The sequence below is a fragment of the Micromys minutus genome (genome assembly GCF_963924665.1).
Source record: "Micromys minutus genome assembly, chromosome: 23".
In the NCBI taxonomy this organism is placed as follows: domain Eukaryota; kingdom Metazoa; phylum Chordata; class Mammalia; order Rodentia; family Muridae; genus Micromys; species Micromys minutus.
Window position 1 is genome coordinate 14,361,516 of NC_137958.1, and position 13,773 is coordinate 14,375,288.

The 13,773-nt window shown below is 37.6% G+C and overlaps 1 protein-coding gene across 3 annotated transcripts in view; it reads right to left on the reverse strand.

Moving 5' to 3' along the window:
• MAGI2 (membrane associated guanylate kinase, WW and PDZ domain containing 2) overlaps nt 1-13,773 on the reverse strand; it is a gene marked incomplete at both ends in the record, with an annotated part of 1,373,853 nt that overhangs the window by 437,741 nt on the left and 922,339 nt on the right. For all 3 annotated transcript variants that reach the window (XM_080936244.1, XM_080936243.1, XM_080936245.1), the window contains one exon: nt 3,733-3,943. In XM_080936244.1, the coding sequence (XP_080792370.1) occupies nt 3,733-3,943 (211 nt within the window). The remainder of the gene's footprint in view (nt 1-3,732; nt 3,944-13,773) is intronic.

Below are 13,773 nucleotides of genomic sequence, written 5' to 3' on the forward strand. Positions count from 1 at the left end.
AATAAATTATTTTAAATTAGAAAGTGAAATTCGTATTTCTGACAATTACTCAGAGATTTTTAAATCCATATGAGAACAAAGTTATACATAATGCCCATGCTAATTAGCCATCAGGGTTTGGCATGTATTCGCACCTGTCCCTTTTGCTTCACTTTCTGTTACTGTGACTTTGCCCCAGGATTTCTCTGGGAAGCATCGTAGCTCAGTACAGAAGAAGCTCCTGCCCATCAACTTCTGCCTATCAGTCTCTTTCTCTAATACACCTGTTTCCATAGCATGTGTATAGTATAGAATTATTCTCAGTTTCCTTGTGATATCACCAGTGAAAGTACTTGCAACATGTAGATACTGGGTGGAAATGCTGATTTCTGTCAGATGTGGTTGAGAAGGGAAAGGGCGGCACAGAGGGCAATTTGGAAGCTGTGGAAATGGGGCGACCAAAGAACACACGGATCCCATCTTAGCTTAGGCTCCTCCCTGTGGTACTTGAGCTCATTACATGGAATGGATTCATACTAACCATTTCAGATGATGGGAAGATGAAGCAGAAGCGAGTTCAGCATGAACAGTGGGTGGGGTTGCTTCCACTCCCAGCAGCACCTGGCAGAATGGAGCACCCACATTACCTCCTACACCACCCTGAAGATGCACTCTGCGCATCTTCCTTTTCCTTACATCCTACATATGTCCACCTTGGTTTCAGCTCACAACTGAAATGATTTGTTTGTGTCATTCTGTCTTAATTTCCCACTGAAACCTATCTCTGTTCCCAATATATTTCTGATTGATTCTTCCCTTGAGCATTAAGGGGAAAATTAAGAGACAAAACAAAAACCTCAAAGGAGAAAAAAATGAAAATGTCAGTGCATTCCTTACTTTTCAAATGAGCTAGTGATCTAGAAAATGAAAAATAAGGAACCATTTTTAAGGATTTTTATAGTAGATTACCTCTAAGTTACTCAGAGATGAAGGTCTTTGTAAGGATAAATGCATTCCAGGACCACTCTAAATAAGTGTAACTTCCCAAGTCTTACCTCTTTTTAAGCTCTGGTGGTTTGAATGAGAATGACTCCCATAGACTCATTTTAATGCTTGATTCCAGTTGGTGGAACTGTTTGGGAAGGATTAGGAAGTCTGTCTTTATTGGAGATGTCCAACTATTTCTAATTAACTATCTTTCTTACTCTGCTTTCTAGCTTGTGGATCAAACTATAAACTCTCAGCTACTACTTCAAGGCCATTTCCAGCTAGCTCTCAGACTCACTGCTGTCTCTCTATATACATTTTAGCCAGTACTCTAGCATTATGCCTGTTTGCTGCCATGTTTCCTACTATGAGGGTCATGGACTAAATTCTAAACTGTAAGCAAGTCCCCAATAACTATTTTCTTCATATAGGTTGCCTTGGAAATGGAATCTCTTCATTACAATAGAAACTTAGACAACCTCTTAGGTCTTGTCTAGGCTTATGCTTTACTGAACAGTGAAATTCAAATGTCGTTTACAGTTTGTGAGCATTTGCCTCTCTATCCTGATAATAAGACTGACAGCAAAAACAAAACAATTGCCTTTGAATAATAATACCGGCAGACTGAAGAGAAGATTAGTAGTATCATTTTATTATGGCCTCTCAGGTCCAGATAGAGCTCATTATTTACTATAAATGTAGCACATGGCATCTGCCTCCCAAAAATCTCTCTTCTTCACAGCCCTCAAAGATGACTGAATTAATATAGCAAAGTTCCCTTTATAAGCATAAAGTGAGAATGTTTTTACAATTGCATTATTGAGAACATATAGAAAGGATTCTTTAATCAACTTGTGCTAGTGTATTTTATTATTTTTACATATCTTAACCTATCCTTCATTACATAAAAATACATAAATTTCATCAGTTTTATAGGTCTGAACATTTATCGATATAAGCATCAGTATCTTTCTTATGGTCTGTAATGATATCGATATCAAAAGTATGTTTCTAGGATCTTTAGTTGATTCTATTTAACTAAATCTACACAATTTCCCCTTTTCAACTACTGATAACAGATAGCTCAGTGTTATTGATTATATAAACAAAAGTGCTGCGACATTTTACTCTTTAAAAAAATAAATTTGGATTTGCCAAAATATAGAGGTTAGTGATTCATTTTCTGTAAAACACTGCATTTCTCATCCGTGCTGGAGTCAGGCAGAGCACCAAGTAAGCACCTGATTATAGATTCCTTGGGCCACACGTATCAACGTCGCCAGCTTCATGTGAGAATTAACTATTGGTATGTGGTAACATTTCAATTTCACAACTGGGCTCTGCCTGTGGAGATCTAAGTCATAAATCACTGTAGGTTGGTAAAAGAAGCACAGTTTTAATATTTTTCTTGAGTAGTCAGAACATATGCACTTCTTTTTTTTTAAAATCTACTCCCAACACTGAGACTTTCAATTTTCATTATTTTTTTATTAAGGATCATATAATTCTGAAGAAATGAGTTGTCATATACTTGTGATTGTTTCAGATTTTTATTATTTCCAATTAACATTTTGGCTGTCTTATTCATTTCAATGATTTCATTTTGGGTTAAGACCTTTAGCTTTAGAGTTTCTTTCTGCATGAGATGATGGGGCAGCTACAGTTTAGAGCTATTAGTTATGCATTATGTGAAGCTGAGGGAGAAGAGCCCAATGGTTTTCACCATATACAAATAATGCCATATGACAGAAACATTAATTACCTTGATAACATTAATTTCATATTACATACATGCATAAAATTATAATATCTTATACTGCTACTATGTACAATTCTGTTAATTATGATTTTCAAAGCTGTTCTAATAGAAACAAAGAATTGGATAGCTGGACATACTGCTAAAACAGTATACAAAAATAATTTTTAAGGAAGAGTTTGGAAAGAGCAAAAGATTAGATTGAGCATCACTGTGACTTAATGATCAATATTTTGCTTCTTTGGTAAGTTTTAAGAGTTGTAAGCAGCACCCAACACAACTACTCAAAAGAAACTAAGAAAGACAAGTAACAACCACAATGGCGTTTACTAGAGGGAAACATGATCCTTATATTTTATTGAGACCTGACCTCAAAGCCAAGTGTTAAAGCTTTTGACTGTGACATGCAAACCATTTGCTTGAAACAGCTACTTTTTACCCAAGTTCTGAACATCATGGTGTCCATTTCTGGGAATAAAGAGCTAGGCAGATCTCACCCACAGCATGTCTATGAAGGAGGCAAGCAAGTATTTTTAAAGGACCTCTTTAGAGAAGTGGTTCTCACCTGGTGGGTCAGAGCCCCTGTGAAAAATCTGTATCTCCAAACATTTTTACATTCTGATTCATCACAGTAGCAAAATTAGTTATGAAGTAGCAACAAAAATGATTTTATGTTTGGGGTCACCACAACATGAGCCACTGTATTAAAGAGTCACGGCATTAGAAAGATTGAGAACCACTGCCTTAGAGTCCTTTCAATCTGAAAATAACAGCAAATGCAGATTTGTCCCTTTAATATCCCATTGTTAGGAATGACAGAGTATAGTTGTCCAATTATCTCTTTGCTACAGGTAGCTGTCATTTAGGAGTCTTAGATTAATGGAGGCAATATTTCATTTTGAGTTGTTAGCAGAAATAATAATACTCCCATTTTTTTCTTGCATAACAGCATTAATATCTTATCTTTGGGGCAATGTTCATCAATGTTCAAAGAAATGACCGAGACTTACTCAATAAAGTAGACTTCACCCTTCTCTGTGTAGGCCATTTCCCAGTTATCAGGCAATGGGTCAGAGTCCTCATTCTCTTCAGGCTTTGTTGGCTTTGTATCATCCATCTGGTCCTTGAGCTCTTCGGGCTGACTGTACACTGGTGCAGGGTAAGGCTGGGAGGGTGTCTCCCCTGAGGCACCTGCACTTTTGTCTTCATGTTCACTGGATTCTGCAAGAAGAAGAAGAAGAGCATGTGGTCAGTTATTCCAGCCACAGTAAATGTATGAGGGTGGGGTATGGGTTTGCTACTACAACCATGAAATACTCCCAAAGCTAATAGGAAACAGTTCTGTACAGATATAACAGCAACAAACAAGCTATAAAGATTATCAGTATGCTGATTTGGACTGTATTCAATATTCATTGTTGTCTCTAATTTAATTAAATAAGGCTGCTTACTCAGTAGGAGGGATGCAGTGAAAGGGTCTAACACAGGCATGGTAGACAAAGTATCGGTAGTCTAAAGATATCCATGTCCTAATGCCTAGATCACAGAGATAGAGATTATTGGAAAAGGATATTTGCAGATGTTTTTAAAGAAATGACTCTGAGGCAGGAGATTATCTTTGATTATTCAAGTGGCTTTATGAAAATGACCAATGATCTTAAAAGTCAAAGTGGCAGACATAAAAGACAAGAACACACGTCTACAGAGCAGGTAGAAGTGCTGAAGGCTGGTGGGCATTGAGTGTGGTGACCTCTACATGACAGAACTGGCAATGAGCTAATTCTGTCATGAGGGACAGCAAGATGTCAACTCTGATTGCCCCCCTGACTTTGGTTTGTGGCAACACACATCAGACATGTAACTTTCAGAGCTAGAGAGTAATATACTTACAGGGTTTTAGATATTGTATGCCTAGTACTTTGTGACAGTAGCTATGGAAAGCTAACAGACCAAAAATTTAAAGCAGATAAATCCCTTAGAAGAAATAAGGTGTAGAACTTCATGCATAAAGACCATGAAGTTTAGAAAATCAAAAATTAACAATGCTGGCAGTGCGTCTGTGGTGTCAGCGTGATTGTTGTTCCTCCGGAGGACCCAGGTTCCATTTCTAGCATCCTTACCAGGAGGCTCACAACTACCTAAAATGCCAGCTTGTGGCGATGGGTGTGGGGGGGAGATCTTACCACCTTCTCTGTCCTCTGCCATCTTCCATATATACATAAACAACAATGACATCATTTTCATACATAAAAGGAAGAAACTGGGAAAACAGGAGATGGCTTAGTGGGTATATACGGCACATATGTGTGGGAACTGATTCTCACATTTGGATCCCCATCACGCACATAAGAAACTCACACTACCTGTTACTCTACCCGCAATCCCAGCACTGTGGTGGGAAGAGGCAGGAAGATCACTGGGGTTGATGATAGGCCGCACTAGCTAAAAACCCAGTTAGCTCCAAGTTCTAGGTCTTAAATAAATGTAGTAGAGAGGGCTGGAGTTGAGCACCTGACAGACATTTTTGGCCTCTAAGTACATATAAGGGTACAAACACACATGAATGTATCATACACAGCACACGTGTGCACCCAAAGGAGCAGATGAGTAAGGAATAGGCTAGCAATAAATGATAAAAGAAAATTTACCTAAATCAAATAAGTATTGGTTTAATCTGCATCCAAATCCAGATTAATGAAACACAGGTCACTACATATATCAGGCTGACCATTCCTTATGACAACATTAAAAGGTATTATTAATAGACTATACATTTAGGAAACACGATTGTATGTTAAACAAACAAAGAGAATAAGATCACACCCTTTATCTGTGTAATGCTGTGCTCAAGGACACTTGAATAGCATCTTCACTAGCCTGAAACAATCGATAAAGAGTTACCCAAGAAATTCACCTGCCAAGAATCCCATGTATCCAGACAAACTAAGACTCACTTAAGCAAGCAAAGTACTGAATACAGATGAGCCATGTTTGTCTTATCTGTGGACACTGTTTAAAGAATTATTCTCCCTGTATCTTGGCAACCGATCAGAATGTCGATCTCAAAATACAGGGAGAAAGACAAATCTAGAAAGCCAGAAAACCTAAATCTAGTGCAATACAGTTAAATGCAAAAGGTACTTGCTACATTTTGGGAAATTTGGAATGTTTATTAAAGGCATGTTCTTAAAGGGGAGGACAACTACATGAAAAAAAAAATCAAGGATTTTGCTCCTGTATAGTAAAGTTCAGGTTTTGAAGGTTAAGTGGAAATGAAGATATACTAAAGGTCTCCTATAGGAGGTAAATCAGAGAACTGAATAAGATGACTTAGGGCTGTGTGTTCTTGGAATGGCACTATTGCACACAGGTTTGGTCAAGAGACAGGCTTAATCCAGTTAGTTTTGCATTACTTTCTAATGTCTATTTTCTAAGATACTGATGTTTTTGCTCTTCCAGTGTAGCCTTACCTATTAACAGTAAAACATGGTGATCATTTTGAGAGCAGGAGTGTAAGTAGTACTATGTAGACAAGAAAATACCCGAGTAAAAGGAAAAAGAAGATAACACAGACATTCTTACAAAGGACAGTGTGACCTTCAGCTGGAAGGAGGGTGGTGCTAAAGTTCAAAGGTAAAGACATGTAACAAGTGGTAAAGTGAGGGTCATAATGTCATCATGGGAATAGGAGAAAGAACAAACAAACACAAGCACACACACAAACATACACACAAACACACACACACACCACCAACAACTACGACAACCACCCCCCAAAAACCAAACCAAAATAAAACCCAAAAAACAAAATTACAGAAAAAAAGGTACATGAGCCTGATTCAAGCATCTGCTCTTTTCGACTATCTCCTCTAGAAATAAAGACATCTGGAAATACACAGCTCTATATTTATTGTTATTTATGGCAACAAAACCCTGGAAGTAGCATAAAGGCCTTTTAAATAAATCAGAATATGCTCAATACACTGTTTATTAGAATCATGGAAAAAGATGCAATTTAAAAGCAATAAAATTATATGTATAGACATACTGACCTAGAAAAGTACTTATAATTGTGATTTAAAGACTAAATTTCAGGGGATAAAATTAGTAATCATATATATGCATATATATGAATGATTGTGCATACCTCCATAATTGAGAAAAATGTAAAGCTGCCTGTCAACTTTGTGAATGGGTTGCTGCTAGGAGAACTTTTCTTTACATGAATTTGCATTCACTGGATAAATTAATTTTAGGAATTCACAAATTAGAAAAGATCACTTAATAAGTTAGTAATATAGAATGGAGTCTTTGTCTCTAAGTAAATTGTTTAGGTCAATTTCCTTTCTTATAAGGAAAGTAGTAGTAAATTATTTATTCAGAATTAGGAAACCTAAGAATAAATACTATTTACTTGGCTTGAAAAGGGGAAACAAGGAAAATAATACAGTCATTGAGATGTAGTCTCTTAGTGATGGTTATGGATTTAAACTCTAACACAGACACAGAGACAGAGAATGTGCTGCCATTGTCTTTACATCCTGTCTGCAGCAGGTTGTTACAACATGGAAGCACCAAGACGTGAGCCATTGTCCTATGACTGCAGAGTACCCAGAATACTGTGCTGCACTGAAAAGCTAAAAAGCAGGACCAGGATCTGAACTACACTTGTTAGGTGCTCGTGTATGATGCTCTGAGGACTCCACTGCTGCCGGACAATGAGCAGGAGAGAGGAACAAGGGAGTTACAGACCTTGCTTTGCTGGAACTAAAACCTGTCATCTATGGTCTTCCCATTATATCAGTGCACTGAGAACTACTGAGTGTGAAAGTGAGATCTGTGCCAATCCATTCATTAATCTCATGTTAAGATTCAAGCGGTACTTCTTTTCCAGTGTGCTGTAATATCTGAGGTGCCTTTCAGGATGAAGGGAGGAACAAACAAATTAGGGCTGGATTAGTCTCAGACCTCTTTACAAGACCTCACGATTGGGACTGTATCCTAACAGTTAAAGCAATAAATTTTACCCAAGAGCATGACAAAAATATTAGATGGCTCATTTTCCATAAAAGTCACCTGGGTACTTGAAGATGGCAGGAAAGTAAGTCTATAGACCAGTGGTAAATGTCTTTATGTCCCAGACAAAAGACGTTTTGTCCTTTGGCATAGCAATGAAAAGAGGTGAGTTGACATAAAACTTATATGATTAAAGGACATAGAGAAGAGAAAAATTTTATTCATTTTGGTGGGCAGTGAAGCTTCATTGAGACAGAGATGATAGGAGGGCCAGAGGACACAGTGGGGATGACAATGTGGTACAATTTTACATACTACGATTAGAGGCTCCTGCCAAAACCGTGATAGAGGCATCCAGTCGGAGTTTCTGGCTGGGGATAATCAACTTGATGAACAGCAGTAGATGGTTGGATTGTGTGATAACTTAAAGCATGAGTGGACGCATTTGCCAGGAGGGACTTCATAGAAAGTGGAAACAAGGCTCTTTCCTGCAGAGCCCTGAGCTACATCAACACTTAGCAGTCACAGAAAGAGGAAGCCAACAGGAGGGGCCCAGACAGCTGTCTGGATGCAGAGGGGACTCATCAGAACTTGACACAGCAAGAGAACTTCTGAAGAGTCCAGTACAAAAAGGACCCCAAACTGCAAGACACCAACAATGTTGTAATCTTTGGCGCTCAGTTAAAGTGGTATTCATAGGAGTATGATGGGTAAAGAAGCCAGTTCCTTAGGAATCAAAGAAAGCTAACAGAATATACAAATGAAGAATTCATTCAAAGTGTTGAGATGGCTTAGTGAGCTGGAGTTTTCCACCAAGTGTGAAGATAATAGTTTAATCCTATTATGCCATATGGTGAAAGAGCCTTCCTTAAAGTTGTTTCTTGACTTTCACAAGTGCACTGTGGCATGTAGATAGAAACACACACACACACACACACACACACACACATACACACACACATACACACACACACACACACACACACACACACACACACACACACACACACACACAAAGCCAGGCTAAACACAGAGGCCCTATCTCAGTAAGAAACTTTCCAACAGATGGAAAGTCCCATCCCCCAAAACAAACAAACAAGCAAAACCTATACACTAAATAAATGAATAAAATAAAATTCAAAAAGGTTGCTATGTAAAATAAACTTGGTGCTGTAATTGCATTACACCATTATTCCCACAAAAGACATAAGGTAATATTTCTTGCAAGAAGAACTGTGGTCTTTAATGCCGTGGTTGTGTTATTTATCGTGTGCCGGGGATGACACAGTGAGGTTTTCTCAGTTTGACTCCCTTGCATATACTAATTTCTTTATCTTAAGTCAATTACCACATTAGCAAACATGAATCAAATTCCTAGAGTGTGCATAATACCTGACAGGAATTTAATGGAGAGGAGAGAAAATAGTTTTGATCAAGCATTTCAGGTTGAGAGGGAAGCAGTAAGAAACACCTGCCTCCTCCGTTTGAACAAAATAAGATGAAAAAAAAAAAATGAATGAGATGAATGGAGAATCATAACCTGCACATTTGTTATTCATAAAGGCTAACGTAGAAATACATTTCACAGTGAGAGTCTGGCCTTTCTGCTGATCTCAGAAGCAGGCTAATTTATCTATTGGCAGAACGAAACCAGAGGAAGCCTTCCTTTCAGGGACAGAACCTATTTCCAGAGGAGCAAAATAGAATATTTAGACTTGAAGGTGTATCCAACCTGCTGCCTGCTGCCTGATTCATTGAAGTACCTAAAATGGGGCTCCGCACATTTGCATATGACAACATCTTGTTGCACTATGAAAGGCTAGACTCTGATAGAGGAAAGAAGAGACTCCAAGCTAAAGTAAGCCAAATGGCTATTCTAAATAGAATCCCTGAACCAGTCAATCCCCTTCTGTTGGGTAGAGTGAGTCAAAGAATTGGTACAGTTGAATATGATATCTTCCTGGCTGTAGAAGGAACAGGAAGATGGACAAGTGCCTTCCTACCAACCATTGTGATGGTCTGTTAAATGACATCCAATAGTAAGTAAGACTTGGGCAGAATTTTCCAGGAAGAGAGCATAGAATATTGAAGCAGGAATATCTGACACAACTCTCAAAGGAGATCTACATAAAAGGTCTGCCAGAGACAGAGGAACTGCCATTAATTAATCAATCAATTAATTAATTTTATAGACATTTATTGAAGAGTTAATGAAGGCCAGGGAAGTAAGCTAAGTGATAGGGATCAAAGGAACTGTAGTCTGAATCATCTAAAATGTTTTGATAGGGCTGTCAAGTCCTAACACAAACACACACACACACACACACACACACACACACACACACACACACACACACACACACAGAGACCCCACATGCAAAATTTTGTTTAAAGCAGGTATTAATTGCTTGATGATTCTGGAAACTAAAAAACTTATATCAAAGTATTTTCAGGTACCCCTCCAGCACTTGCAAGAAAGCTATTCCTGGCTTTTCCTTACTTCTGCTAATTCTTTGGCTTTGTGGCATAAGACTTCAGCCTTCACAGAAGACATGTGGAATCAGGGACACACGCTATCCACTAGGAACTTATAGTTATAGCTACAGTAGCCCTATTTCCAAATAGTTTCACACTATGAAATGTCAGGGGACATAATTCAACTCATAAAGCAGTTCCTTGGAGGAGTTTATCCTCCAACTATTTGGGAATCTGCTCTTTACAGTTTTATACTACATTGGTGATGACTCAGAAATGAAAGATTAAAAACAGAGACAACTTTGACTGCTAAAAGGAAGGAAAAGATTAGATCTTACATGCCAACCAAGGATACCATCCTCACAATCGTTCCAGCCAGCTGGAGTTTGGAAGAACCTGTGTGCAAGTAAGCTGCTGCATACATGCATATTTTAGGTTGGCATTAGAGAAACCCATAGCTGCCTGTATCCTGACTAAGGAGGAAGCACATAACCTGTGTACATCTAGTGTGTGATCAATGTAGAACCGTTTATTATTTAGATGGAGTCCAGGAGAAATGATCTGATGTATTTCTTCATATAATTTTAGTTTTATATACAAAGATCACCACTTTTGAATGTACAAAACGTAATTTTTTCATGGAGATATTTGCTCTTGAGGGAAATAGACTTCATCTAGCATAGGTGCTTTTCACTATTTCTTGTGACATTTTCATGTCATATTGACATCCTGAAAATGGAGTGAGAGTGTTTTTCCATTAGCAATAGAAACAATAGTTCAACAAAGGAATGAATGACCTCTCTTTAAAGAGTAATACAATTTTTAAAAATCCTCCGGAAACCAGCACTGTTAAAGTTCCCAAAGTTGCTTAGAAGCACTGAGGCATAAAGTAGACATTTATTAATAATGCTAACTTCTTTCACCTCAGATTAGACATGGGAAACATGACTTCATTTTTTCCATAAAATAATTCAGTAGAGTCCAAAGTCTGAATGGGGAATAAAGACAAAAGCCACTTAGTTGGGAGTGAAATGTATACCATTTTTTGTTTGTATTCAGTATAGTATACATTTTATAGCTTATTCCAAGGCAATGATATACAAATGTACTTAGCAGTCATTTATGTAAATGGTTTTTTTCCTGCTACTATCCTGGTACAACCGAAACTTAGTCCAAATATAATGGTTCTTAATAATCTAATCCAGACGCATTAAAAAGTAACTAGAAAGAAAGATTAAAAAGTAAAGAAGACTATAAATTCTATGTGTTATTTGTATTCTAATTTAACATGATGTATTAGTATGGGTTTCTGGGTTCTCTAGAGAAGCAGGACTTACAAAATGAATCTACCTACATACAAAGGGGATTTATTAGAACAATAACTATTTACCCAAGGGAGATTCAAGAATCTTTAGCTGTTCCATTTACAAGGCTGGATATTTCCACTGATCTTCAGGATACTTTGCAATGCTGAGGAAGTAGGCTCTAATGCCAGTGAAAAGTGTACTTACTAGCAAAAGTTAAAGCATGCAGGCAAAGGAAGAGCAAGTTTCTCCTTCTGTGTTCTTTACATAGGCTGCCAGTAAAAAGTGTGGTCCAGATTAAAGGTGGATCCTTTCAACCTTAAACACCTGTCTCAAAAGTCTGGGTTGAAGTTGTTCTTCCTACTTCAAAGTATTAAATTGGGAAAAAAATCTTCAAGAGTATACACAGCCATTTGGGTTTTAGATAATTCTAGATGTGGTCAAGTTGACAGCCAATAACACCCACACATGTTTTTTCTTTCTTCCTTTTTTTGCCAACTCAACACAAAATTGTATATACTTGTCATGTTTAACTTCCAAACAATAACAATAACTAGATCATAATTACACCTGACATAATTTTACTATTACATGAATAATTGTCAAAGCATTATATATTTAGGTCATAATTACATCTAACATGACATAACTATTTCTTTTTTATAAATTTAGAATAGGTTGCAGTATCCTTTGGGGGACATTCTTTTAGTATCTTAATTTTAAATATGAAAACCATTGATAATCTCTTATTTATATTATATTACATAATAAATAAATAGAGAAAAACACAAATATTTGTTCAAATACATTAACAAAATACAACAGAAACACTCATCTTTCTTCTAATCCTCAATTCTGCAACTGGTCATATAGCCTGAAGTGGTACTTATAATTATCTTCTTTAACTACCCATTCTGTATTTCCTCCACAATCAGCAAACACCTCAATAGGTCTTGGGTCTTCTTCTGGGCGAGTGATTCATTCCTAAAGTTAAGTAAGGACAAAGAGTGGATCTTTCCACAGAGGAAGTGGTCTAATATATTCAACCTTCCACCAGATGGCTGGTCAACCCAGGGAAAGGTGTCATATCCGGGTGAGTGTTGGTTTCTGCTATTATCAGGTCTGTCACTCAGCAGCAGCTGTATCTATGTCAGTCTTAGTGAGTGAAGTCCATGTTGTTGAGCCTATGTTTAACCACCATCTTGCCAGCATGGCCAGTGTGTTCATGGCCCATTAGCAATGACAGGAATGGCTGAGGAAAAGTACAAACTGTCCACATTATGGGCCATAATCCATAGATGGGCTATCCCATTTTCTTGATTATGGAACACTTCCTCACTTGAAGTCACCTTTCAATGAGCATTTACATCAGACTCAAATGTCTTTACATTCTTCTCTAATTTGTCAAGTTCTATTCACTTACTTCATCCCAAGATGTTTTTCTTGCCAATTGTCCAATAATATTCTTTTCAAGTTCCTGACCATCCTGTCAATTGATTGGATACAGCCATGAGTTGGTGAACAATCACTCATATGGACAAATATCTTTCCAAACAAAATACATGATGGTGTGTACTTCCCAAAGTTCTGCCAATGTAAAGATTTCCCTTCAGGGTTGTTCCAGAAAGGAATTGTAATTCTGCAGTTGTCCATTTTTAGCTAGTGCCTGTATAATATGTAAAACTAACAGCAAACCATGCCCTAGTCTTCTCTTCCTGAGTAAACCAACTATAGGGCACACCCTGTGAGATTATAGGTGTGTGCATGGCAGTCCACAGCATCATATTAGAAGTACTAACTATAAAATTTGGGCAATGTCTTCATGTAAGTTGTTTGTTTCTTCAGAATCCACCTTGCCCAATTACCCATATAATACTTCTTTCCCTTTGATAATGGACTGCTGCTGTGCATATACTACTTTATGAACTGGTGGATCAGAAAATACCCAGGTCATCATAAGAGACCCTAATGTGATTATATTGGAATCGGCTCCTTGGTGGTCTTTTGGGGTTCATGAAAACTTCCTAGCATGACAGTTGCTACTTCCAGCTCACTTGGGGCAATCAGCACAATGTGATCAATATATACCAAACCAAACTGATATGTTGTGGAAGAGATGGATGATCAAAATCCCTTCAATATAAATTATGATACAGGATTGCAAGTTTAATATATCCTTGAGGAAATCTGTAAAGGTATATTGCTGGTCTTGTCAAGTGAAAGCAAATTGTGTTGGGTGGTCTTTATGGACAAGAT